Source organism: Peromyscus maniculatus, chromosome 4, assembly GCF_049852395.1.
Source record: "Peromyscus maniculatus bairdii isolate BWxNUB_F1_BW_parent chromosome 4, HU_Pman_BW_mat_3.1, whole genome shotgun sequence".
NCBI lineage: Eukaryota > Metazoa > Chordata > Mammalia > Rodentia > Cricetidae > Peromyscus > Peromyscus maniculatus.
The window spans coordinates 125,266,814-125,294,000 of record NC_134855.1 but is presented as its reverse complement, the minus strand read 5'-3'; the positions used below and the strand labels follow the sequence as shown (position 1 = coordinate 125,294,000).

At 39.9% G+C, this 27,187-nt stretch overlaps 2 protein-coding genes across 2 annotated transcripts in view; one reads left to right on the top strand and one right to left on the bottom strand.

The window, feature by feature from the left end:
• The first annotated feature begins 3,422 nt into the window (after window positions 1–3,422).
• Window positions 3,423–5,084, top strand: Nkx2-4 (NK2 homeobox 4). Its single transcript, XM_076570789.1, has 2 exons — window positions 3,423–3,928; window positions 4,342–5,084. Exons 1-2 carry the CDS (start codon window positions 3,478–3,480, stop codon window positions 4,962–4,964), a joined length of 1,074 nt encoding a protein of 357 aa, XP_076426904.1. The 5' UTR covers window positions 3,423–3,477; the 3' UTR covers window positions 4,965–5,084.
• Window positions 5,085–10,920: 5,836 nt separating this feature from the next.
• Xrn2 (5'-3' exoribonuclease 2) overlaps window positions 10,921–27,187 on the bottom strand; it is a 78,429-nt gene continuing 62,162 nt past the window's right edge. Inside the window, exons 28-30 of the mRNA XM_076570788.1 lie at window positions 21,195–21,258; window positions 15,692–15,830; window positions 10,921–11,451 (exon numbers count right to left, since the gene is read on the bottom strand). Of these exons, the coding sequence (XP_076426903.1) occupies window positions 11,386–11,451; window positions 15,692–15,830; window positions 21,195–21,258 (269 nt within the window). The 3' untranslated portion in view covers window positions 10,921–11,385. The remainder of the gene's footprint in view (window positions 11,452–15,691; window positions 15,831–21,194; window positions 21,259–27,187) is intronic.

Genomic DNA, 27,187 nt, shown 5'->3' with positions numbered 1-27,187 from the left:
CAGGGAAGGCTCTTTCTTCTGGTTTTATTTTAGGGTTTTGTTTGTTTATTTGTTTTGCCAAGGTTTTTGTTTCTAAGGTTAACAAACATATTAGAGATTTTCAATAAAAGTCAATTTTTTTTTAAAGGCCAGGAGAACTTATTGAATCTTTTTGTATTGCAAATTTTTCTTTATCTGCTATAGGCTATCTTAGTAACAATGTTGTGTGATGTGTGAAACTATAAAAATCTGAACTCTGGAAAAAAGTCAAGGTACCAAAAACCAAACACATCCTGTGTGTAAAGCAGTATTGTGCTTAAAAATGTGGAGCCAATCCCAGCAGCAGAATAAGAATGTCAAGTGTTGTGAGGAAAGGAAACGGGAAATGAGACTAGAGAGGAGAAGAGGAGGAATTATCTCTTTTCACTACTATATTCCCTCGAGAGTATTTGTCTCCGTTCTTTCCTTCCTTCCTTCCTTCCTTCCTTCCTTCCTTCCTTCCTTCCTTCCTTCCTTCCTTCCTTCCTTCTTTCCTTTCTCTTTCTTTCTTTCTTTCCACTGAGTGACAACATGAGGTCAGAGAATAAAAATAAAACATTCCTGAGAAATACATTTTCTGTGACAAAAATAATTAACAATCTTCTAACTATAAATTTCCATTCAGGATTTGGGAAGGAAATAATTGGATAAAACAAGTTTGATGGAAATTTTCAATAGAATACCAAACTATTTTGTCTTTAAAAATACATGTATACATTCTGCAGATTCTATTAACAAATTCATCTGCACACACACACACAAATAGCACTTGCTTTTTAAAGGTATGAAATGTCTAGAGTAAGACACAAATAACTGATACAAGAAAAAGTTGAATATTTCAAAATATGTTTTCTTTCAGAACCGCTCATGTCCAGGAAGGGAATTCTACTTGGCTTATGATGTTCCTAAGCAGGCAAAAAGTGAATTCTGGCAGAGACTCTGTTTGTTTTGTTTTTCAAGATGGGAAAGTTCCATGTTTGAGTGCACTGATAAACTAAGCAGCAAAATATATTATAATTACTTATAAAATCGCCACACTGAAGTTCTACAAATAAAATGTCACAAGATAAAATGTATAATTTGAAAACATAGTAGCATTCATTTGAAAAAACTACAACCACTTTTCCCAGCTTGGACAACTCATCAACACAAAGTTTATGATAATGTTTTCATTTTTTTAAATGTGTCTAAACTTGAAAAAGATAATGGTTTGCATGAGACCTTCATATTCAGATATTACAACAACTATATTTACTTACCTCATCTACCTCATCTTTGATTAAAGTTTAAGATTACTTCCTGTTGTTTTTGAGCTAATAAGTAGTATGCAATACAATATAAAGTAAAACAAAGTTTAAAACCCACATTTTAAAAGAATCCCAGCATTTGAGCAATATTTCTCTCTCTCTCTCTCTCTCTCTCTCTCTCTCTCTCTCTCTCTCTCTCTCTCTCTCTCTCTCTCTCTCTCTGGCTTCTTTGTATATCATTAGTTTATGAAATATAAGTAGCAGTTCCAGTTCAAGCTCAAGTGTCTCAACTTCTGGAAAGACCTATAAAAGTAGCATCATGTCAGACTGCAGCAATATCAGTCTCGTTAGGACAAATAACCGATGATTATAAACAACTGGTAGGACCTGGCATGTTGTCCCACAGTATGCCTTTAAAAATGTTAACCACTCCTCTGGTTGTCACTGTCTTTCCTTGAGTTATCATATGGTCTTTTTTCCCTATAAAGGGCAGATTCTTTGCAAAAAGTGTGCTGAAATGAACACAATTGTTGATTAAAATAATATGACAAAACCACCAAGAACATTCAAATCACAGGACTGAACCCAAGAAAAAGATAACGCTTAACTGTTCAGATCTTCAAGACATGGACATGTGCTGCCAGGTTAAACTTTGGTAGTTGTCCTTTTGTTATAGACACAATAAAATCTTGCTTAAGAAACATGTTTCTTTCTTCTACTCTGGCTTCCAGGAAAACTTTTTAAAAATGTGCCTTTGTTTTCTTCTTATCCTCATGTTTTCCAATTTTACCCATGCTTGCACACTTCTTTGTCCTTTTTCTCATTCAGCATCTGGTGTAAGTTCGTAAGTTAAGTTCTTTGTCATTCAGGCACATTTGTTAACCAAGAGATGACAATTTTTAAAAATCAGCTTACGGGGTTGCGTTTTTCAAGAGGAGCTGCCATCTTCACCTGCCCTCTGCATCCACATCCATTTTCAGAATCCTTAAACAGGTTATTTTTCCATTACCACCAAAAAGATCCGTTACAGACAAGTAAAAATACTTGAAATTTCTGAGTCTCTCTCTCTCTCTCTCTCTCTCTCTCTCTCTCTCTCTCTCTCTCTCTCTCTCTCTCTCTCTCTTCTCTCTCTCTCCTTTCTCTCTCTCTCCTTTCTCTCTCTCTCTCCTTTCTCTCTCTCTCCTTTCTCTCTCTCTCCTTTCTCTCTCTCTCCTTTCTCTCTCTCCAGGGTAGTTACAGAAGAAGAAACCCTAATCAGATTCTGGGCATGGGAACAAAGGAAAGACAGCGGCAATGGAGGTGCAAATTAAATATGAAACATTTTTAGCAAATACACTTTCTCTTGTTCAATTTCCATCCTGAGAGTAGGAACAGCATACTTACAAGCCAGCATCTCTGTTAGTCAGTATCTCTCTGTGTTGTCTCTCTTCTTTGGATTTGGATACTTTGAGCTAATTTGGAAGTGTCCGTTAGGTTGCCTACAAAATGATGCTTTAAAGGATCTAACGATGCATAAATTAGGGAGCCCTACAATGGCAGAAGACGGTCATTGTACCTCTTCTCTTTATGCGCTCTTATGGTGGGACCCAAGAGCCCTTCTTTCTTTCTTTCTTTTTCTTTTTTTAACACTTTAGATGATGGAGCCAGTGAGGGGCTGGCTGGTAGCTAGAAAGGAGGTGAGCCCTACAAACCACCCCCCTCCCAAACCTAACAGCTGGTTGTCCCCCCACCACCACCCTCGACGTTACACTGAACTTTGCTACAAAGTCACTTTAGGCAAACTCCCTGTCTGAATGAAACAAGAGTGGGGTCTTTCACCGGCCTCAGAGTTTCTATTTCTCGAGGGCGAAGGTAACCCAGACACAAGTGTGAAGGATGAAGATAGCAAAGGGGGGTGATCTTTTCAAGAAACATCCAACTGGCCCGTTACCTTTTTTGCCTCCGTTATGGGGAAGGGGGGTGAGAGAAAAAGATGTCAATGACCATTGTTTGCTCGTTGGGGATGTTGCTCCGCCCCCCGAGTCTGTCGTAAACCTGGCGCTGGACTAAAATAAACCCGAGATTCTGCAGCTCGGGGGCTCGCCGCGCCGCGGACCGCTCTCCACTGGCGCTGCCGCCGGGCCGGCCGAGGTGGCGGCGACGAGCTGCCGCCGCGTCCCGCCCGCCCGCCCGCGCTCGCCCCGGGCCCCCCTACCTGGCCGCCCGCCGAGCCATGTCGTTGAGCCCCAAGCACACGACGCCCTTCTCCGTGTCCGACATCCTGAGCCCCATCGAGGAGACCTACAAGAAGTTCGGCGGCCTCATGGACGGCGCGCCGCCCGGCCTGGGGACGCCCCTGGGGGCCGCCGCCTACCGCGCGCCGCCGCCCGGCCCCTCCTCGCAGGCGGCGGCCGTGGCGGGCATGCAGCCGCCCCACGCCATGGCCGGACACAACGCGGCGGCGGCGGCGGCGGCAGCGGCAGCGGCGGCGGCGGCGGCCGCCACCTACCACATGCCGCCCGGCGTCTCGCAGTTCCCGCACGGCGCCATGGGCAGCTACTGTAACGGCGGCCTGGGCAACATGGGTGAGCTGCCCACAGCCTACACGGACGGCATGCGGGGCGGCGCGGCGGCCGCGGCCACCGGCTGGTACGGCGCCAACACGGACCCGCGCTACTCGTCAAGTGAGCGGGGCCAGGAGCGCGGGACCGAGGGCGAGCGGGCGGCGCGGGCTTTTCCCGCCACGGCTGGGGCGCGAGGGTGCTGGCGCTCGGGTCCGCGGCGCGCGGGGGTGGGAGTGGGGGTGTCCTGGGACGCGGCCTAGGGTTCGTGAGGGGTTCTGGGTCACGGATGGAGACGCACGGGGCGGCCTGGGACGCGCGGCGGTTCTTGGGAGCCCCCCGGGGGGCGCGCGGGGAGTGGCCGGGCCCCTGGGCGCACGGGGGCGGGGAGCGGGGCGCGGGCCGCGGCGCTCCTGGGGGCCTGCGAGGCAGTCGAGGGGCCCCGTGCCGTCACGGAAAGCGAGGGGGGCGACGGCGGGAGCGGTCCTCGCGGGCCCGGGGCTCACCGGCCGTCCTTCTCCGGCCCCCCTCCCCAGTCTCCAGGTTCATGGGGCCGTCGGCGGGCGTGAACGTGGCCGGCATGGGGTCGCTGACCGGCATCGCGGACGCCGCCAAGTCGTTAGCGCCCCTGCACGCGGCCGCGCCGCGGAGGAAGCGCCGGGTGCTCTTCTCGCAAGCGCAGGTCTACGAGCTGGAGCGGCGCTTCAAGCAGCAGAAGTACCTGTCGGCGCCCGAGCGCGAGCACCTGGCCAGCATGATCCACCTGACGCCCACGCAGGTCAAGATCTGGTTCCAGAACCATCGCTACAAGATGAAGCGACAGGCCAAGGACAAGGCGGCGCAGCAGCTGCAACAGGAGGGCGGCCTGGGACCCCCGCCGCCGCCGCCGCCGCCGCCGCCCTCGCCTCGCCGAGTCGCCGTACCGGTGCTAGTGAAGGACGGCAAGCCGTGCCAGAACGGCGGCGCGGGCACCCCGACGCCCGGCCAGGGAAGCCAGCAGCCGCAGGCCTCGACGCCCGCGCAGGAGCTGGAGGAGCTGTCGCCCAGTCCGCCCGCGCTGCACGGTCCCGGGGGCGGTTTAGCGGCCCTGGACGCTGCCACCGGGGACTATGGTGGAGGAGTGCTCGGCGCCAACCTGCTCTATGGCAGGACGTGGTGATGGGCCCCCCGGGGTCCGCCTGCGATTCGCAGGATCTGCCAAGAAACTGCAAGAATGGATGGGGAAAATGTACAGAAGCTGAGCTTTTAGTGCATGAAGATAAGAACGAATGAGTCTTGGAGAGGGTCAGGCTTCTTTGAACCTCTTTGCTGGGGGTGGGAGAAGGCTATGGCCCCGGACCGAATAATGTGACACCGCACTTTGAGGTGGTGATTTCCCTTTTCAGAAATTCCTAAGTTATGCGAAGAACTGACGGGATCCACATTCACCACGTTCCTAACCAAAGCTCTCAGAGTTTTAAAAGTTGGAAACTTTGTTGGTGTTTGTATCTCTATAAATCAACCAGCTTTCACGATGAATCCTTGAAGTGGAATTTATTTTGGGAGATTAATTTGCAAAGCCCCTCCCCTAAGTGCAATTTCGTTAATGCTTGATTGAAAGTAAATTGATTTGTAGCCCAAAGTGGATCATATACACAGCAACGTGATTGCCGAGGAATTATTGCCATTTGGGTAAAACAGAGCAATGGAATAAAAAGAATCGAAATCCTAATTATATGGATCGTTACTGTTTTTACATTTAAATACTGATTTTAAAATATCTTGTTCATTATTAGGCAACCAAGTAATTGTATATTATCCTAGAAGAGCGCAATCCCCACCCCCAAGATGAAGCTCATCATAAAGAAGGCTTGTAAAACATTTTTATGTAGAATCTGGTCTTTCCAAATTAGCTGATAAACATACCATTTCCTTCTATAAACATGGTATTTATTCTCGTTAAAGTATTTTTGCCTGAATTTGAACTCCTCTACAAAGAACTAAAAGTACTAAAACAAGCAAGTAAAATTGCCAATATTATTGTCAATCTATTTTAAAACATGTTAAGGTGATTTATTGAATTGTAATCAAGATATACAGAAAATTAAAATAATTATACTTTTCCATCATATTTAGAACTTAGGAGTTGCACCAATTTTTATTGTATAAATGTACTTACTCTTTAATATGCCAATTTATATTTCCAATATTTCAAATGGATATTTAAATATAACTTAAAAAAACCTTAAGTACTTTTTTCTAAGAGTTAAGAGGTCATTTCTTTTTCTTAAATGTTGTAGGGATTTTTTTCTTTTTCCTTTTGGCAGAGTGTGGCAATTATTTCTCATTATTAAAATAGTCATTTTGGAGGGGGAAAAGCCGACTGAATAGTGTGAACTAACAGAATTAATGGAAGGTAAAAGAAATAAAATGGGCAAAACGTACTTTCAAATCATCAAAACAGATGGTCACGAGAGACCCCCCACCCCCAACCCTTTTCTGCATTTGAGGTTTTAGAAGAACAAATTTGGGACTGAAACAATTGATTTTCTTTCATGGTTTGAACATTTTTCTAGAAAGTTCCAAGTAACTGTATAGGAAGGCACATAGAACTCATACTTGAACTCCAAAATGTACTTTATAAAGTAAATCCTCTTTAAAAAATAAATTAAATAAATAAACTCTAGTTCCTCTCACTTCAAGGAAAGGGAGGGGCTGTGGAGCAAAGAGATTGTCTTTTGTCAAACCACCAGTGTGCTTTTTTGGAGGATGGAATTTAATTTTAAAGCATTTTAATAGACAAATTAGTAAAACAACAAAAATAATGGTATGATAAACATACCAAAAAATCTCCTAACTTGAGTTTTTGCATCATTAGTAGACTGACTTCAGAAATCAATGTTAATCTCGCTGGTAAAGTTAATTACTGATGTGATGTGATTCAAAGTGCTTTGTTTTCATCAATTTGACTCTGTTACCTCTAGAAAATGTTTTAAAAATCCACACAATTTATGATTCTTTTTTTATTTTTTCGGATCAACACTTATGAAAACAATAGCTTTATGGTCCACGAGCATCCAGTGATACCCTTAAGGAAAATAAACTTATAACAGTTTTTTTCCTAGATAACTTATTTCCAGGACAAAGAATCCTTTAAATTAAACGAACTCTACTGAAAATAATGTCACCGGGGGCAAACAATCTTTTTTCCATTCACCATTTTCTTAAAGTATATTTACTGTAACCATATCTTTTTCCGTTCAGCATTCTCTTTAGTAAAAAAAGAGAAAAAGAAAAAAAAAAAAAAAAAAAAAAAAAAAAAAAAAAAAAAAAAAAAAAAACAAGCTTGAGGTAATTGCTGCAGAGGGCTTAACATTCTACACCCGGAGACTTACTGAGCACATCCTGACATTAGGAAAAGGTTTGATTCCTGAAACATTAAAAGAAATGTTTTTACTATAGAATTCCACTTTCTGATTAATGCAAAGCAAGAGCCTTTTTCTTCTTTTGCAGTTGGTGCTTCACAGATCTTTTATGAAAATACAAACGGCTAGACTAGGTGAAACTCATTAACTGAAGAGGAGGATAAGTGTCTCCACAACCAAGAGGGAGGACTGGAGCAGGGGCTGGGAGGAACAAAGCCCTCTCTAAGTTGAGCTGAGGCCATAGCAAAACCGGGTTTCAGAAATGCTAACTCTGCAGATGTGACATTTTGCAATACATTTTGGGGTCTATCATCTTTTCTAGCAGAGGCCTGGAAAGCAAACTGCGGAAGGAAAGTTGCAGGAGTAACAGCAGGGATGCTAGGTACTTCCGTGTGGTCTTCATTAGGATGTAAATTGAAGTATGAGAGCGTGTGCAGCTTTGAAGGACACAAGAAGGATGTTTCGTATATGCAAGGGTGAGAGTGTAACTCAGTTGTCCTATTTGAGGCTTTGCTTAGAACCACAATCTAAAGGTCAGAACAAGTAGTTAATCAACACAGATGTGTTCTGCTAGTAGCTGTTTACTTTCAATTTAAAGCAAATCAGAGACTCAATCCTGTTCACTAAATGCACACACCTTCCACAGGCTTGCTTTGTTAACTACACCGAACGGTAATGGTTCTAAAAATGAATTTATGGGCCATAATTATATAAAGACATATAGATTTGATTTTTAGGTGTCAATTTGTGCAAATAAGAAAATAAAGCATTAAGTGGTAGCAATATAAATTCCAGTTCAGATACAATGAAAGCACAGATAATACTACCCTGCCATTTATTACCACAGTATTATGGTGGACCCCTGTATGTAATTATTTGAATTTAGGTTTTTTGAAACAATGTTATTTGCTATCCACAAGCACAATCTCAAGTGAGACAGAGAACTCGGATACATTCATAAGACATGAGTCACCTTCTTACTGTTAGTGAGAATTGGTGAGTATCTAGGGGAAATTTCATAGATGCCAGACTGGGGAACCACATCCATGTCACCTAGAGCTCTTCCCTCCAGTGAGTATGGGGATTTGAGATCTCCAGGTTACTTTTTCTAAGTTTAATGGTGATCAAAGTTTCTGACAGAGGGTTTTTGGTTGTTTAGTTTTGCTTTAGAATGTTTATCTGAAATGGAATGAAATGCTGTTTTTTTGTTTTGTTTTTTTTAATCTCTGTAACCTCAGTAATTGTTTAGGTAACTTCTAATAAAAAAAAATTAACCAGTAATACTGTATAAGCTTAAAGTGCACAATTTTGCAGTAGTGAATAGCTTTAGTGCCATTTCAAACATACAAAGTAAAGCATGTTGTCTTTTTACCCCAATTCCGTAGATAGAATATAGAAAAAGAGCCACAAAGAACATCTGTTGGAATTAATACTGAGGAAGCATATTTCAAGAATTGGATTCTTGTTACTTTGTTCATTCTTTGACCTTTTTCCTGGTTAGAAATAGACTGGGTCAGTCACCAGGAATACAGTTGATGGCACCTTCATTTTCTGACCTGTTCACAGTGTGTATGAAGTCTTGAGAATAAAGACAGAGTTGTAAAGCCACTATGTGGCTTCTGATTGGGGACAAATTGACTCTAGAGAATGTCTAGATTTTAGATTTCTAGGCACAACTAATTCTTATAGTCAAAACTTCTAATTTTAAACAGAAACCTGGGGCGGGGTGTGGGGCTGTGTCTCTGATTTTCCTACAGGTTCATCGTGTGCTCTTGCCTGGAGAATTGACAGGATGAAACTGCAGGTCGAGACTGCAGTGCTTGGTGCTGCATCCAAGGAGTGGAGAGAGGATGCTGCAGTGCCCCTAATATGGAAGGTCTGAGATTGCCCACACCCACCCTACTCCACACTGCCAGTCTGCCTGCTCCTGGGCAGGCTTTGGAGTCCTTGAGATTGTGGGGCGTCAGAAACCTAGGGCCAATGGCTTCAGCTTCCAGACTCCACAGGGAGGCTAATCGGGCCAGACACAGCATAACCTTGATGATGAGGGGCAGCTAACTCTCCTTGGCCCTGCTAGCCCACTGCTCCCAGGCACTGCCACCAGCTCAGCCTCAACTGTGAAGTCCTTGTGTGTCCTAACCCTTCACCCTAGTCAAACCCCTGAGCATCTGAACTCTATGCAGAGGTGGAAGGATCCCTACACCCACACAGCCCTGCTTTGATGCCCCAGGTCTTTGCAAGAAAATTAACCTACCGGTCATTATACCGTTTGCCTCTGAAAAGCTAAATGGCAATCTAATACCCATTCACAGATGGCTTTGTACTTTCACATCACCCCCTTGGCACTCTAGGGCTAAGGTAGTTAGCTTAAGTTGCTTGCTCCTTACTAGGTTCTCTTAGCAGATGTTTCCAGGCACTGACAACACAATTTATTGAGAGACTCTGAAAAAAGGTGCCCTAAAGGTAACATAATGGAATACAAGTAACAAAACTAGCCTGTTGCTTTTAACACTAAAACTTGCATTGGGACATTTACAGCTGTAAATATCCCACTTGAAAGCTTTAAACAACACTTTCACTGAAATAACAATCTTTTTCTATTCTAACATGGTTACAAGTCAGTCAGAGACTGGGGAGGTGGAAGAGAAGGATCCAAGGGTTCAGGAACTGGAAGATTTCTCAGGACACACCCATTTCATAAGAGGGAACCTAGTCAGATAACTTCATTAGGCCTTCTGCTTAGACTTCTTCAGGACCCATCAGCCAAAATCAGAATTTAAAAACTAAACCAAAACCAAGGAATCAGGGAAATAAAAGCATTAGTGTGGGTTTGGGGGAATCCATCAAACTATATACAATAAGATATATGGTCTCTTTGGAATATACAGTACTTTATTTAGAGGGCTAGCCAGCTTTAGTATTTGGAAAATGAGAGAAGTTAGTAGTAGGATTCATTACTATAATGTGGAGTGATGGCAACATACAAACTTGACTGCCTAATGGAGACTTTGTTTCAACAACAAAAGGATCCCGCTGCTTTCACAGCATCAGCAGTGAACTCAACAATTAAAATGCCTGTCTATTCAAAGATGAGGTGGATTTTTCCCACATAAGCAAATATTAACAAGTGTGCTTTAGCTGTGTATTACAGCACAAATGTCCTAAGTCAGAAGGTCAAAGAGAAATCTTACCAGACAAGCTTAGGCTAGGATGGAAAATGGAGACAAGGCCTCAGTCTTTACAGGAAGGTGTCCTAAGTTTGTTTTGGTAATTAAATGAAAACGCTGTGTGTGAACTCGAAACACACATTTAGGGACTTAGTGTGCTAAACTGAAAGGAAGGAAGAGCCCAAATTGAATTCTACTATGAAATATCATTTAAAATATGCTGAGTATAGATTCTTTAGCTATAAATTAAAATTTTGAAATTGAATTTTTAGATGGTCCCTAAACTTAAGCAATTTAGAAGTCCTTAAAACCAGAAAACAGGTATGAAATTTGTAAAAATGTAAGTTTTCACAAAGATTATTAACATGCTAATATAATAAATGCTTCTGTTGAAGTGTCGACCATATCCTGTTCAAATCTACTGCCACTGACTCGCTTTTGACATCTAATTGTAGCAACTGTTTTCTGTAAAAGTTGACTTACAAAAACAGGCATTCCTAAGTCAAGACTTTCAGCTGAAATAAAGAACACAAGACACCAGAGATTTTGAAGTTTATTTATTTTTATTTTTATTTTTTTTTTACTAAAGTCCACAAATTTCTGTAAGACAAGTACTTTAATGAAATGTTTCCAAAGAAATGCTGAGCAACAGAGGCTCTAGTCTGCTGAATGTGCAGTACAAATGTCCATACCTAATTATTCATGTGTGTCAAAATCAGCATAAAGCTGGTTTGAATTTTAACCATAATGAAAACCCAGGACTCCTAATTTCATCAAATGTGTTTACAAGCAATAATAAAATTCAGACCCACTGTATTATGCAACATACATCTCTGGAAAGCAACATAAAACAGTGAGATCAGATCAGTAAAAATATACACACAGTTAAAAGAAATACACAAAGTACTGTAGTTTTATTAAAAACTACTACTTGAGAAAGAAATCTCCTTTCCACAAATAGCATAAAAGTATATAATGATGAAAGGACTTGGGAAAGCTTTACAAAAGCCTAATTCCAACTGTATCTTCCCGAGGGTGGTGGCAAAGGGTATTTCCTTCCTTCTCTGGGATATCCCTGAAAGTAAACAAAAGAAAGAGTTTATCTTCTGGATTAATATGCCTAATAAAGAAATTAACTCTACATCTTTGTGTAAAAGCATGTCATGAAGAAGTGGACTGTTTAAGGTACATCACATGGCAAGTCTTCTTAAGTATGTGCTCTAAGCCTACAGCTCTACAAAGCTTGTTACAAAGAACCACACAAAGACTGAATTACTGAGCATCAACCCAACAAACATTAATAACCACATCTAAGAAATTTCCTAAAATACAAATGAACAATGAAATGTTTCTTATAAATATGAAATATGTACAGTAGGTTTACTTTTACATTTTTATTAGTTTTTTAAAATTTTCTAACAATGTATCTTGATCATATTCATCCCTTTCCCCTACTCTTCTCAAACCACTCAACTTTGTGTCTTTATTTTTTTTTTTAAACCCATCAAGTATAATTTGTGATGCCCATATATTCTTGGCTATGTGGCCTTCGCTGCAGAGTGGTCAATCCATCTTTACGTGGCTTATTATATTACTTTTACTGTCTCTTTAAAGACTTTCTATTTTTTGAAACTATTTCTTTATATAACTGTCTACCCTCCTTTTCCTCTCTCTTCCAAGCCTACATACATTTTTACATACATGTAAACAATTTAGAAGTTTATTCCATCTGAATCTGTCTTTTGTGTATCTATAATCCTTTTCTTTTGTTGATGTCTATTATTCTTTAATTATAAAGAAGTAAATAAGTAAGACATGTCATTAATATCTTTCCAATGTTAAGAGATAAAAAGGATAAAAAGTACATTTGTTTCAGCAAAACTGCATGTATTTAGTTATATAAACTTACTAATTTGAATTCTATTGATCTATACATACTTGTTTTAGTCTACACCTGTACAAGTTAAGGGAAACCCAATAAATACTAATGTCTGTGGGATTTAGACCATGTAAATATCAATGCCAAACTTTGCTCAATGCCCTTAAAAAACTTAAAAGATCCCCACAACAAAATTCACTATGCTTATTTTTAAATTATCGTCCTTTACTCAAAAATTATGAGTTTTTCACTTTCTCACCTCAAAGGAAATCTCTTTTCTACAATCTATATTCTTTTTGACTGAAGTGGCAGCCCTGGCTCTGACTCCGCCCACTTCAGCTTCCCAACATGGTGGAGGTACCCAGGAGAGTCCGGCTTACCCAGCCAACTCTGGGGTCCAATGCTGTCATCAGCTAGCATGCAGCTGGCCCATAAACCCGCTTTGCCTGTTTAAGTAAATGCTAAATCCGTCATGCATCCTGCTGTGCAGCTTGGAGACAGCTCTGTGTACTGATGTGGGAATTTCCCATGCTGTACTCAAGCCTGAATACTGCGGGTATCTCTGTACCATGGCCCAAATGAGAGACACAAGTAGGAAGCTGTTTTTGGCTCTGTTATTGTGTGTTTAGATACCTTTTTATTTGTTTTTTTTGTTTTGTTTTTTTCCGAGACAGGGTTTCTCTGTGTAGCTTTGCGCTTTTCCTGGAACTCGCTTTGGAGACCAGGCTGGCCTCGAACTCACAGAGATCCGCCTGCCTCTGCCCCTCGAGTGCTGGGATTAAAGGCGTGTGCCACCACTGCCTGGCTAGATACCTTTTTAAAATTCTTTTAGGCCTTACGGAAATTCGAGGGCCCCAAGTTGGTATGGCAATGTAGTAGTAAGTTTCTCCGGCCTGCCCGAAGTCCTTCAGCCGCTTATAAAATAATCACCCAGAGGCTTAATATTATTTACAAACTATATGGCCTATGGCAGGGTTCTTGCTAGCTAGCTCATTCATCTTAAATTAACCAGTCTGCTGGCATCTTGCTGCTCCTTGGGCGGTGGCTAGGCATTTCTCCCTACTCTCTTTTCTTCTCTCTGCATCTCTGCCTGAATTTCCTGCCTGCCTCTAAGCTGCCTTGTCATAAGCCAAAACAGCTTTATTTATTAGCCAATGGGAGCAACACATATTCACAGCAAACAGAAAGACATCCCACAGCATTCAAACAAACAAATAGCAGCAACAACAAAAACCACCACAACCTTCCCTCTCTCCCAATGGCTATCAGCTGCCAATAGTTGCTAAACTAAGGGTGGGACTTTGTGTCCACCTTCCCTCTCCACGCTGGGATTTTGTCTGGTTTGAGCCTGCACAGGTATTATTCATGCTATAGAGACAGTGCTTTAAAATTTTCCCACCATTCTGAGCCCTTGGCAAGAAAGGGTCATCTTATTTAACCAAAAGAAGAGACTTACTGAGGCCTAATGACCAATTATTTAGGAATATATTTTTTTTTGTTCAATGAAAACCCAAAACATTAAGTAATAAAGTTATTACATAATTATGCTTGCAAAAACATTTCTATACATAAATAATTCATACGGTTAGGGATATATCTCAGTGGTAAGAGCATTTGCCGAGGGAATGTGATACTGGGTTTGATTCTAAAAGAAAGACAACATTTCTATTTAGGACCACAGGCTTCCACTTTGTCACTTAAGCAGTTTACACTATACAGTATGATAGATCCTTGAGGCTGCAATGTGGGATAAGGACTTGTTTAGACATATCAATGTCACTAAAAATAAAATGAAGGCATGGGCATGATTCTCTGTAATAATATATTGTAATTTTAATGGTCGCCATTTAACAAAAACTAAGTGGAAATAAGACTGAAAAGAATGAGTGTATTTTCTAAAAAGAGTCTTCTAACTTGTTTATATATCTTCTCAGTGAAGAATTCCACCTCTTCTAACAGCAGAGTTCCTTGAAAAGGAAAATCTCCTTGGCCTCTTGCAGAGGCAAGAAGATGAACTGGACTTCAGTATTTCCAGCTCTGCCTCCAAACTATGAGGTTACAGGCTTTCAGTTCCTGACTTGCAAAATGAAGTGATTGGACATCTCATTCTCCAAGGTTTTCTTAGTTCTAAATGTCTTCATTTTAAAAAAAAATGCTGTTATTTTAATTGCCCAGTGCCATCTAAACCCCAGTAGCACAGAGCAGCAATTTCCTGATGTGAATTTTCAGAGGTGTTGGGTGGAAAATTTAAAGGAAAATTCTATGAAATGATTTTAATGATTTATAACAAAATTTTCTCAAAAGACATTAACTATAAACAATTAAGGCAACTACTTTCTTGTAAGGTTGAAACAGACAAGTTTTCCTTAGATGTCAGAGATCTTAGGTGGTGGTGGTGGTGGTGGGGCACAAAGTAAGAACAACTTAGAAAATCAATATGCAAAGCACTACAAAAGGCCTGGAGGCAACGCCAGGTAAACAATTTAGAACCCCGTCACATCACTGAGAGTACCAAACGCCAGGAATACTACACATTCTGAATTTCATCATTCTAATCCTGCTCTCCACCAAGGAGTAGATTCAATTGCATATAAATTCTGTCCAGGGTGTCAAATTGCTAGGAGAATTTATGATAAGTAGACTCCAGCCTTAAATGTTGCTAGGATTGGATGGAATTAAAAAACAAAACTTGTTGGCCGGGCGGTGGTGGCGCATGCCTTTAATCCCAGCACTCCGGAGGCAGAGCCAGGTGGATCTCTGTGAGTTCAAGGCCAGCCTGGGCTACAAAGCAAGCTCCAGGAAAGGCGCAAAGCTACACAGAGAAACCCTGTCTTGAAAAAACAAACAAACAAACAAACAAAAAAAAAACTTGTTATCATCTCAACTTATCTATGAATTATAGTGCTCATTAGAATCACATGGCACTTTCCATCTAGTAAAAAAATGTATGGAAAAATCTTCAAAGAAAAATTTGCTTCCACAAAGAAGGACTCGATGAATCAGGTAAGAATTCTGGGATGAATAAAGACAACTGGTGAAGAAGCAGGGTATGTATTTTGTTGTTGTTGTTGTTGCTGTTCTTCCTTTCAGCTTCCAGTCAGTTTTCGTTTGTTAATGATGGATCTAGTTTATATTAGAAAATGATATTCTCCAGGGTTAAAAAAAAAAAAGTGTTTTGGTGACTGTGACTCATGCCTATTGACTGCTATGATAAAGGGTGCTTCTGGCCTGGGATTCTTGAGGATTGTCCATGTATAAACTATTTAGGTGAGGTACTTCCCTGAGATTCATTTTTAACAATGACAAAAGTTGAGCTAAGTTACTCTATTAATATTTTCTCCAGAACTACTGGTAGGAAAATATTAAGTCCTAAGAAGCAAGCTTAACAATGAGTAATATTCTGCTTTTTCTCTGCAACCCACATTGTATTTATTACCTGTCTCCCTCCTCGGTCATCACGTCTGGGTGGATATCCTCCAGGCCCAGCCAGCATCTGGTACTGGTTTGGCTGAAAAGCTGCATTTTGGGTTTGGAGCATACGGTTCCACGGCAGTAGAGGTTCAGCTCCGACATTTCTGTAGGAAGACATATTTATATCAGAAGTGAAGCCTGCTTTACAACACAAACCTAAAATAGTCAGGTTGTCTCCTCCAAATTTTACGACAATCCAATTTGCCTAGATTTGTTTATATAGGATATGCAATATGGTGGCCTTTATGTCTCTTGTAACCAGTGCATTTCATAAAGCACAGCTTATTAAAAGGGAAGTTTGGATGTAATGGGATGGCTAAGATGGTCCAAGTGCCTGCCTTACAAGTCTGATGATCTAAGTTCAATTCCGAGGACCCAAGTTGGAACCTTTACATGTGCACTGTGACATACATACCCTGCCACATTAGTGTGCACACACACAATAATAAATAATTTTTTAAAATGAGGATGCTTAAAGTTAATTAACTTTTACGAAATATTTTGTACAGTTTTAAATGTGAAGATTCTTTTTATCATTTGAAGCTCTAGATCCACAATCAGCAAGGTGGCTACATTTATGATGTTGTCCAAAAGAGTAAACATGTACAAGTAAGAGAAAGCAGCTTTATTTTCAAAAATGTCCAGACTCGTTCTTAGATTCTATTCTTTCTAGTTAATTGCAGGTTGCAAGTGAATTCTTACTGCTGAGTATTTTGAATCCAGGGTAGGGGACTTGGCTGTTTTTTCCCATCCATTATTCTGCTCAATATGTCAGAAGGTCTGATCGTGAAGAAATCTTTTCAAGTTCTATTGATGCAGCTTTCAATTGACCATGGTGACCTAGCAACATGAGCACTAATTGGCATGGGCTGACTGGCATTTGGTGTACAGTTTACATGGGAACGCAGATTCAACAGCTATTATAACCCAGTTTGCTGTCCCAGATTACTAGTTGAAAGACATGTTTTAATTGTCTTCAAGTGCCTATTTTAACTTTAGATATACAACAACAGGTACAAGGCATTAAATCATAACTTAATTAAAACCTGTCACATAAACAATGTAGCAAAGATATTTCTAAAGGCAATAATCACCATTTAAAATGGAACTTTCTCAGGATTCACTTTCAACTTTTATTTTATAGTCAGGAGAAAAACTAAACAGAAGCAAAATGTTCCTGTGTACCTTAAGGTTAGAAACATTGGGGCCACAAATGATGCTAGGAAGAATTCAGTGAAATTTTACATTCTGACTGGGCAGCATTCACTATAACAATATCAGCATCTGAATTTCACTTCTTCGTAGGAGAGAAAATCTTAGGGATAAAAGCCTGATGTTGGGCTCATTGGGTGATGGACTCATTCTTACAGCTGGCTATTCATCTGACTATCCCCTCTATTCTTTCTTCACTTACAACAAGCCTTCTTAAAAACAACAAAAATGCAAAGTGATTATTCTTGTGACCAGAGCTCTACTACAACAGGCTGCATGGGATTCAAAGTCAGAGTGAGGTGCTGGTTATTATCAGTACAAACAAATTCTGGCAAGAGCTGCCTATCTGAACAGCTTTATGAACACACAAGATTGGTCTTTTCTGGCCTCTGCAGAAATGAGTGATCTGATAATGGGTGATCAAGGACCATCAATGTTGGGATGTATGTGCAAAGCCCACAAGTCAAAACTGCAATACAGTCACACACTGTATTGTGATTTTTTTTTAATCTTATAAAATAAGCTGGAAAGCAAAGCCATAGTGTAAAACATACAATTTTCCTTTTTGATCAAAATAATCACTAATATTTTTGCTAAAAGATAATTTCTATGATAAAAATAATTAATAATAAAATTTAAACAGAAAGAACAATTTAGCAGTGGTATCTATTAACACTCCTGTTTGAGGGCAGAGACACATGTATTGATCACAAAACAATCATTTTTATGTTAATTATATTAATTTCCAAATATAAGCAAACTGAAAATTATTTGGCAAAAGTTTGTAAAATGTGAGAGGGAAACCCTAAAGTTGGCCCACCATAACTTTTAGTAGTTAGGACAGGTATAGTGGCACACCCCTTATTCCCAACACTCTGGGGGCAGAGGCAGGCAAATCGCTATGAATTTGAGGCCAACCAGGTCTACTTAGCAAGTTCCAGGATAGCCAACACTACACAGTGGGACCCTGTCTCAAAAAAGCAAATTAAATAAATACAAAAATAATACTTAGTGGCTATAGCCAGGCAGTGGTAGCACATGCCTTTGATCCCAGCACTTGGGAGGCAGAGATAATCAGATCTCTGTAAGTTCAAGGCCAGCCTGGTCTACAGAATGAGTTTCAGGACAGCCAGGACTACACAACACAGTGAAATCCTGTCTCAAAAAGAACAAAACCTAGTTAGTGGTTATAAATTGAGGTAATTCATAAGCCAAGGCACTTCTTAGTAGGTACCACAGTGGCAACAATATTCTTAAGTTTCCAAATTACTGCTCTGGAGAGTAGTTGGTAACTGAAGTTCACCAATTTAGGTAGTTTAAGTTTGTACTATGGTTAATCACAGTTTTTAAAGGTTTTCCCATCATTGAGCTGAACATCCACAAGTAAAAAAACTAAAGTAAATGGTTGCCTTGTATAGGCTGAAAAGAAACTAAAATGATGGCTAATTCTGCTTAGTATTGGCACCATTAACATGAAGTTACTTTGTTTGGGGGAGGGGAAAGATGGCTCGTTTGTTTTTGAGACAGGGTCTAAGTAGCCCTGGTAGGCCTTGAACTCAAATCCTTCTGCCTCACCCTCCTCAGTGCTAAGATTACAGATGTAAGCCACCATGACTGTCTCTTACTGATGTTTCTTTCTTAAAGATATGATGACATTTATTGATTCTTGTGTATTGACATTTGCATGTGTGCATGAGTGGGAGGTCAGAAGACAACTTGCAGGAATTAGTGTTCTCCTTCCACCATGTGAGTCCTGAGGATACAAATCAGGTTGTCAGGTTTGGTGGCTGGGGCCTTTACCCACTGAGCCCTCTCACTGGTCCTCTCACTGTATTTTTAGGTCAAAGGAATATATGGATTTAAAGTACTATCCCAAAGGAAAAAATAATTAAAGACAGCATACCGTAGTTTAGGAAACAAGAAACATTCAAAAGGGTTTTTTTTGTTTTTTGTTTTTTCCTAATAGAATTCTCAACAACACTAAAAGATAGTGCACTGGAAATGCTCTGAACTAGGGATTACAAAAACTTGGCTCTCATAAGACTACCACCATTTACTATCCATAATTTCTTAGTAAAATAAAACTGGTTCCTCCTCTCTGTCTTGTAAGGTCTGAATAGCTGGAATGACAAGTGCCTTGGAAATGAATAACGGATTGTACCCACTTATTAGCTACAGCTTAGGAGAGCAGAATTCAAACTTACTTTTTATTTATGAATAAAATGGTTTAGTTCACTAGTACTTGGTAGGCTGAGGCACAAAGAGTGCAAGTTGCAGACCAATGTGGCTATATAAGACCCTACACCTCCAAAAGTAAAGAGTTCCATTTCCTAAATAACCACGAATTAAGGATTCTATAAACGCTTACCTTTAACTTTTTCTTTCAGGGATGATTTTAAAGTACCTAAAACAATCCAAAATCCATACAGAACTCATTCCTAGCTTCCTGGGTTCACAAAGTCATCAGGGTACTAACAGTACTTGGTAAGGTAGAGTAAGAACAAGAAAATGGTCAACAGGGCAAGGAAGGGGACACAGACGGTAGTCTTAGAAAAACTTCGCATGTGTACAAAGAGAAAGGAAAGCCACTGAAAGTGCAGAAGGAGCCTCAGAAGTGCAAGCCGATCCTTCATTTCCTTTGACGTGCTTTGGCTCAGAGTAAACAGTCCACTGAGTTCTGTTCTACGAAAACGTTTCTTGGTAAAGAACAGCATGGAAGAGTGACCTTGGATAAGCTACTGAACTATGTGTTTCACTTTTAGTAAAAATGAAAATTAATTGCATCTACTTTAGAAGGTTGCTGGGGGAAACATACAGTCACATTTATGAAAAGATGTTAACAAAGTGCTGATAATTCTTAAGCTGAAGATAATCATTAGAGATTGTTATTAACATAGCAAAGAAGTGAGTAACAATAGAAAGAAACCAAGTACAATAATTTAGAAGAATTTATCCCTTTATTTCTATTTTAAAATGGTGTTAAGTTGGTTGTGTTGCATACTTGTAATCTCTACTCTCAGACTTGGGAGATTAACACAGGAGGATTGGAAGTTCAAGGCTAGCCTGGGCTACTCTGATGATAAATAGTACATGCTGTATGCTTTGAGCATGTGCACAGGAAACATCAACATGTACTTACCAGTTGTATTAAATTTAAAATATGACTTGCATGAGGTAGCTGACACCATCAGTAAACAGCTGAATTACACAAATCTTTATAGTAATCTTGAACAGAACAAGAGAAAGAATTCTGGAGGAGCTAAAGAACTATCGAGTGTTTGTGCAAGAAGAGCACTATTTCTAGCCCCATTTGTTAATGCACTACATTCATTATAGATGTGAATAGACCAAAATGGCTAACTCAGCAAAGAAAAAACATAGTAACTGGAAAAGTGAAAAAGGAAGCTTTACTGTGATGGGACTCCATCTGTTTTTGCATTTACTAATGCTAGCAAAATACAACCCAGCCTGGGTTTTAAAGCACCATTAAAAATATTATCCTACAGATGTTAATATAATTATTCATAACATGCCCAGCTGACTTCTCATGGATAGTCCATCTGACTTAGGAACACCGAACTTATGAATGAAGGAACACATGTCAAACATCCCTTGTTATTAAACCATGTCACATTCTTCCAAGTCCATGGTACTTATTAGACTGCAGATCCCATAATCCTCTTCTGAGTCCCTTCTGCATTTAATTCAGTTGAGTCTTAAGTAGTTAAAGAAACTGTTTTCAGTGGCAACTAATAACTACTGACCTACAGTGACACTGCCCTACAATAGGCCTGTCAGCCCTGAAAAAGTTGTACCAAAGAAGCTGATTAGGACTTGAAGAGGTCTGTAGTAAGAATCAATAGCTGGTCTGTACTAATGCTGTGCTGCTGGCAGACATGATAAAAGTAGAAGACCATTAGTTATGCCTCATTAAACTGCACAACCCTGCTAAAAAGAAATTTGTTTAGCCTGACAAAAACCTAATACAATTTTAAACTCTGTGTTACATTTTTAGAGTACCCCAAAGCTTCAATAAAATAAAGCCCAAGAGAATCAAGAAACATAGGAAACTATATAAACACAAGCATTTTAATTTAAAGTAGTAACTTCATATTTCCTAAAAACGGGTGCAGGGAAAATGATCTGGAGTGAGGGAAAGTGTTATTTCAAACTAGGTAGGCTCTGGTTTTTAAGTAGCCAACACACTGCAGATGTCGATACAGGAAGCATTTAAAGCATGCTTGCTTTAGCATTACCTGTCAAATCTCTGCTGCTGGAAAAGAGGAGGAGGACCTCGCCAGGAATCTTGGGGCCTCATATCTGGAAAATAAATGGGAGGAGTTCACAGAAGGCTTATTAAAGTATTCTCTATCACCTGCCCACATAGTTTATAATTCAAAGTCTGAAAAGGAAATGAGATAGTATGTAAACCAAGTAAGCAAGCTAGAACCAGAATTAACCATGAATGCAAAAATAACCAACAGAATCAGCAAAGACTTTTGTTGATTATGGTTTTGTTGCTAACAAGGTGGTTTTGGTAACCTTGGCCATCCTGGCACTTCTCTCTCACTTGTTACAGTGTGTGACTATGTAACACATACACACACTTTTTACATGTATACTTTAAATGCTATACAATGACTGTACACTGAACTAGTAGTAACTCTAGTAAACTGTGATACTTTCCTCAGGAGTGTGCCAGCTACAACACTGTCAAATGGAAAGCATACAATCTTCCCAACACAAACCACCAAGAGAAGCTAATGAAAGAACCACCCATTTTCCCACATTTCCTGGTCATCAACCCCCATCTCATTACTGCAAATCTGAACTGGCAACTTTATCTACTTAGAAGAAACCATATGGCTGCTGCTCTTCTACATAAACTGAGCATTACAAGCAACGAAAGACCCATCAACTCCTAGTCAGGCATGGCATTCACATTCAAAGCACTCAGAGGGGCAGTATCAACTACCCACTGCTCCTGGCTTCAGCCTTGCTGTTACCATCTGCCTTTAACAGGGTCTGCTGTAACCTAATTAGAACAGCTGGATGCAGACATTGTGTAATGAGTTCACTGTGTGAGGACAGTACCCACCTCCAGACCCCCAAGAACAAGGGCAGCACAGCTTACCATACGTATTCAGGACTACATTTTAACAGAAACCCAAACCCAAACCATGCTTTTCAAATTTACTTTCTTAAAGGAAGGAAGAAATGAAAGCTTTAAGAACCAAAAATTGTACAATTTTGTTTTACCAAAAAAGAAAGAAGAATTATGCTTTTAAAAATTCTGTAACGCACAAATGGGCAAAGGAAAGTACGTGGCAACTGAATGACTGCAGCATGACAGAGCTGCTTCCTCTACCCTGGGCTTTCTTCCATCTCCACAGGACTGAGAAGGCCAGTCTGAGGCAATTCTCTAGATGTGGACATACTACCCAAATATTCACACCAACCTGCATGGTTTCCAGCAGCCGACTAGGGACTTGTTTTCTCAGAAAGGAAAGGAAGCTCTTCAACCAGAAAGCCTAGTAGTCTCGCTAGCTGAATTATAATCTGTTTTACTGCTTAAAAATGAAAGTACTAGCAGTCAAGCCGAGCCACAACACAGAGGTCTCTCAATGGTCATCAGATATGAAATATAGCTCAAGGCCTCAACAGAAATTCTGGAAGCTAATTACCATGAAGTTTACAGAAATGAAGAAAGTTGCCTAGTGGATCCAGAGTGAATTACTACCACCGACTATAAATTGCTAGAAAAATCTGTATTTTACCTTATTTTTTGAGACAGGGTCTCATGTATCTTAGGCTAGACTTAAATTCTATGTAGCTAAGGATGACCTTGAACTTCTGATCCTGCTGCCTCTACTTTTTGAATGCTGGGATAAGAGGTAAGCACCACTACCATGCCTAGTATACATGGTGCTAGGAGATGGAACCCATGGCTTTGTGCTAGACAAACACTCTACCAACTGAGCTAAACTTTCACCCCAAGGACAATCTTAAACAGGTAAGGCCTAGACATTCAAATAAGAACAGCATTTATTTCATTTGTGTGGCTTCCTTAGATGGAAAACTTGACATTTAGTAAACATAGTTAATTTTCAATGAGTTGCAATATATGAGAAAGCAGTCTACTCAAAGTGAAAATCAGCATTTGTACTTTTTCTGATTCCTTTTTTAAACCTGAAGACCAATGACCAATTCAGATAGCATACAAAAATTAGTAAGAATCAATTAAAATGTTTAAAAACTATCGTATTTTAATGTCTTTATGTGTACAGAATTAGGTAACAGTCTGACAAAAGTAAACAAAACAAACCAACAGAGTGAGTCTATTCAGACCCTGTTAGCACTACTCTGCATGCCTCTGCACTTCACCTCGGAAACATGCCTTTCTTCATCATTAAGACTTAACTCTCTAAGTCTGGTTCCATGGTGTCCCCTAATAACCACAGAATACATACTCTCTATGGTACTTAGAAAAGGCTTTCACACGAAACCTGATTTATTACAGCTCAAATGAACACAATGAAAAAGAGACATGTACATTAAAATACACTTTCTAGAGCACTTTATTCTGAAAATGAAAGGGAAATTTGTTTATTTTCTCCTAGAAAGTGTACAATTGGAGGGTAATGCCATTACCACCATCAATACATACAAATTCAATTCAAACCTGCTGCATATTAAATTAAGAAAACATTATTTTCAGGAACTGGAATTTACTACACAAGCAACAAGGGTTAGCACTTCCTAACAGTCTACCTTCAAGTTCTAGAAAATGGTGACAAACGCTCCTTCCCATGTCACAATTTCCAGTACATCAAGTGCTTCCGTATATAATTCTCACTTTTAGAACAATCTCTTTTCACATGATCTAAGTATTAGCAAATATATGGTGTTTTGCTAAAACCTGAGCAAATACAAAATTTTTAAATTTTCTGTCATATAATTATTAAGCATCCTTTGTTTTTAATACAAAAAGAAAAATGAAAAACAAAAAAAATTTTTCAAAGGTCCCTTTAACAGTTTTTTTTTTTTTTCATGTAGCTCTGAGTAATACACATAGCCCTTAAGTATTCATAAAGCAGAAATATTTCCCGGCTGATAAGTAATGAAGTAGACAGTAAAACAAACTTATTACCATTCATTTGTATGGCTCTAACAGAAGATCTTTTTGAGTGGAAGGAAAAAAACCCTATGAGACAATGAATTGCACTTCAGAAGGTACAAGCACAAGGGGGAATCAAGAGACAGTTAATTTTTTCCTTTGGTCTTTAAAAACCTATCTGTTTTCTAGAGCTCTAAGGCCACATCAACCAAGCTTGGCCATTAGCTTCTCAAGTGACAATTTACTTAATCATCTTGCCAATCACAGAAAAGACTCCATGTTTACTGACTACAGTAATCACAAATCACTTTTCATATGCAGCTAATTGACAAGTTTACTGACCAAAATGAAGAGAAGTCATACATCAGGTTCTTTGGAATGCAGAAACTGAATGCTAAATTCATACTGAGTATTCAGGGCTACACTTGACTCCAACAAGTTATCAATAAACAAGTAATTACAGCCCCAAACTGTCACATTAAAGGCAAACTAAAGACCAACAATAAGAAATGCCAATGGCCAGCAGTTGATAGAAGTGGCAGTTTGGCCAAATGGTTCATCTTCAATGTATTTTACATCACGTTACAGAAAATAATTATAGTGCTAAAAACATTTTTTGTAAGATAAACATGGTTTAGTTTTCAAATTTATACTGAGTGATTTTCTTCTACAGGTTATGGGCTCCTATTAAGTCAAGTACCACTGACCTAGGGCAGCATTTCCCAAAGACAGATGTTGTCTTAGTTAGGGTTTCTATTGCTTGAAAAGACACTATGACCATGGCAACTCTTATAAAGGAAAAACATTTAATTGTGGCTGACTTATATTTTCAGAGGTTTAGTCCATTATCATCATGGTCCTACATGGTGGCATGCAGGCAGACATGGTACCAGAGTTGAGATTTCCTATAACTTGATAGGCAGGCAACAGGAAGTGACCTGAGACACTGGGTGTGCCTTGAGCATATATGAAATCTCAAAGCCTGCCTCCACAGTGATAAAATTCCTTCAACAAGGCCATACCTACTCCAACACAGCCACACCTCCTAACAGTGCCACTCCTTTTGGGGGCCATTTACTTTCACACCACCACAGATATGTTGGACTGTGTTGTTGTTTTTTTTTGGGGGGGAGGTGAGACAGGGTCTGCCTCTGTGGCCCAGTCTGGTCTCAAATTTGTGGAATCCTCCTCCTACCTTAGCCTCCCAAATGGTGCTGGGATTAGAGATGTTACTATGTCCAGTGCAACTCATTTCTGGTAGTCACAATTAAGCCTTTATTTTGGGGTATGTGTGTGTGTGTTTTCAAAGATTTATTTATTTTTATTTATCTGTTATGGATGTTTGCTTGCACATGTCTGTCTACCATGTGCATGCAGTATACTGGAAGGCCAGAAGAGAATGTCAGATCCCCTGGAACTGGGATTACTGATGGCTGTGAGCCACCACCTAGGTTCTGGGATTTGAACCTGGGTCCTCTAGAAGAACAGCTTTAATCACTGAGCCATCTTTCCAGCTCCTGATGTACTTTTTAAAAAAAAATATACATCCAACCCATGTTATAATAGTGATATAACTTATGAATTTAAAATAAACTGAGTAAAAAGAAGAGTTAAAGGTTAAGTATCTACCAGACAATATCCAAATAAACCACAGTGGCAGTAGGCTATTACAACTTAGGAACATAATGGTTTGGGTTAGTTATGGTTTAAGTGTCCCTCAAGGATCAAATGTTGAAATATGATTCTCACTGTGAGGTATTAAGGGTCCCAGGCTACTACTTAAGGCACTGAGGTAGGATTACTTTAGCCCAAAAGTTCAAGGGAAACCTGTATAACATACTAAGATCTTGTCCAAAAAAAAAACCAAAAATCAAAAAGGGAAGGAGAGGCTATGAGGGGAGAATGGTAGGGAGAAAATGAAGTGATTGGGGTTAGGCTAAGCTCACCAGGGTAGATCCCTCGTGACTAAATCCTGGTTAGTTTACTAAGCCAAGAAAATATCCCCTACCCCCATCTCTTGCTATGTGCTATCCTGTACTGCTTTAGGGCTCTGTCAACAAAAGCGTCAGCAACCTTCAACCCTGCTCTTTCAGAATGAAGAACACAAATAAAATTCCTTTATTGGACCAGGCAGTGGTACCACACACTTTAATCCCAGCACCTGGGAGGAAGAGGCAGGATGATCTCTGCAACTTCAAGACAAGCCTGATCTACAGAGTGAGTTCCAGGACAGTCAGGGCTACACAAAAGAACAAAAGAAAAAAAAAATGAAAAAACAAAAATATTTTAAGTTATCCTACTCTAGGCATTTCATTAACATGGGATAGAAGGAGCCACTTAATGGTTAGTATACACTTTTACCTTTGCTGCTCAAACCTCTTTAGTTCTGTGGAAGTATATACCATGCAGTACTTAAGAATTCCTGATAACTATCTTCTTGAGAAATAGCTAAACTAAGATTACACTGGCTCTAGCATTTCTGCAACTCAATTCTTTTTCTTATGTGGTACAATTATAGACAGAAATAAATACTTAAGAGCCATAAGAAAAAGAGAACTGAAAAGGAATGTGTCAATAAAGAACTGGCTTTGAAAATGACCTGGACATGCTCTCACTGCTTCCTAGCAAAATCTCAGGATACAGAGAGTTCTTTCAAACTAATTAGACTCCTCTATTGCACATGGCAGGCATTAATAACAAAGATAAGGAAAACACTCAGAAATGTCATCTGCTAGATATTAGAAGCAAGCAGTTATTCAGCTATTGCACTACATAGATTCCCATGGATTCACTAAACTCTGCACCCCTCTATAACACACACACACACACACACACACACACACACACACACACTAGAATGAGGCATTGGAGAGAAGGCAGCAGTTAAGAGTACTCATCCGCAGCACCCCTGCCAGGTAGTTCACAACCACCTGTTAATTCCATATCCAGGAATTCTGATGATCTCTCTGGTCTCTGCAGCACCTGCACACATGTGGCATACATATACATGTGGCATGCACACAAACACAGACACAAAAATAAAAATATATCGTAAAAAAAAAAGTGTGGAGGTACAGAGTTTCCCTGACAGTGAGCTATGACATTGTACTCAATTTCAGTAAGTCATACAAT

Coding starts and splice junctions, on each gene's coding strand:
- Nkx2-4 (XM_076570789.1), top strand. CDS start 3,478: ATGTCGTTGAGCCCCAAGCACACGACGCCCTTCTCCGTGTCCGACATC. Junction 3,929..4,341: donor GGACCCGCGCTACTCGTCAA/GTGAGCGGGGCC, acceptor CCCCCTCCCCAG/TCTCCAGGTTCATGGGGCCG.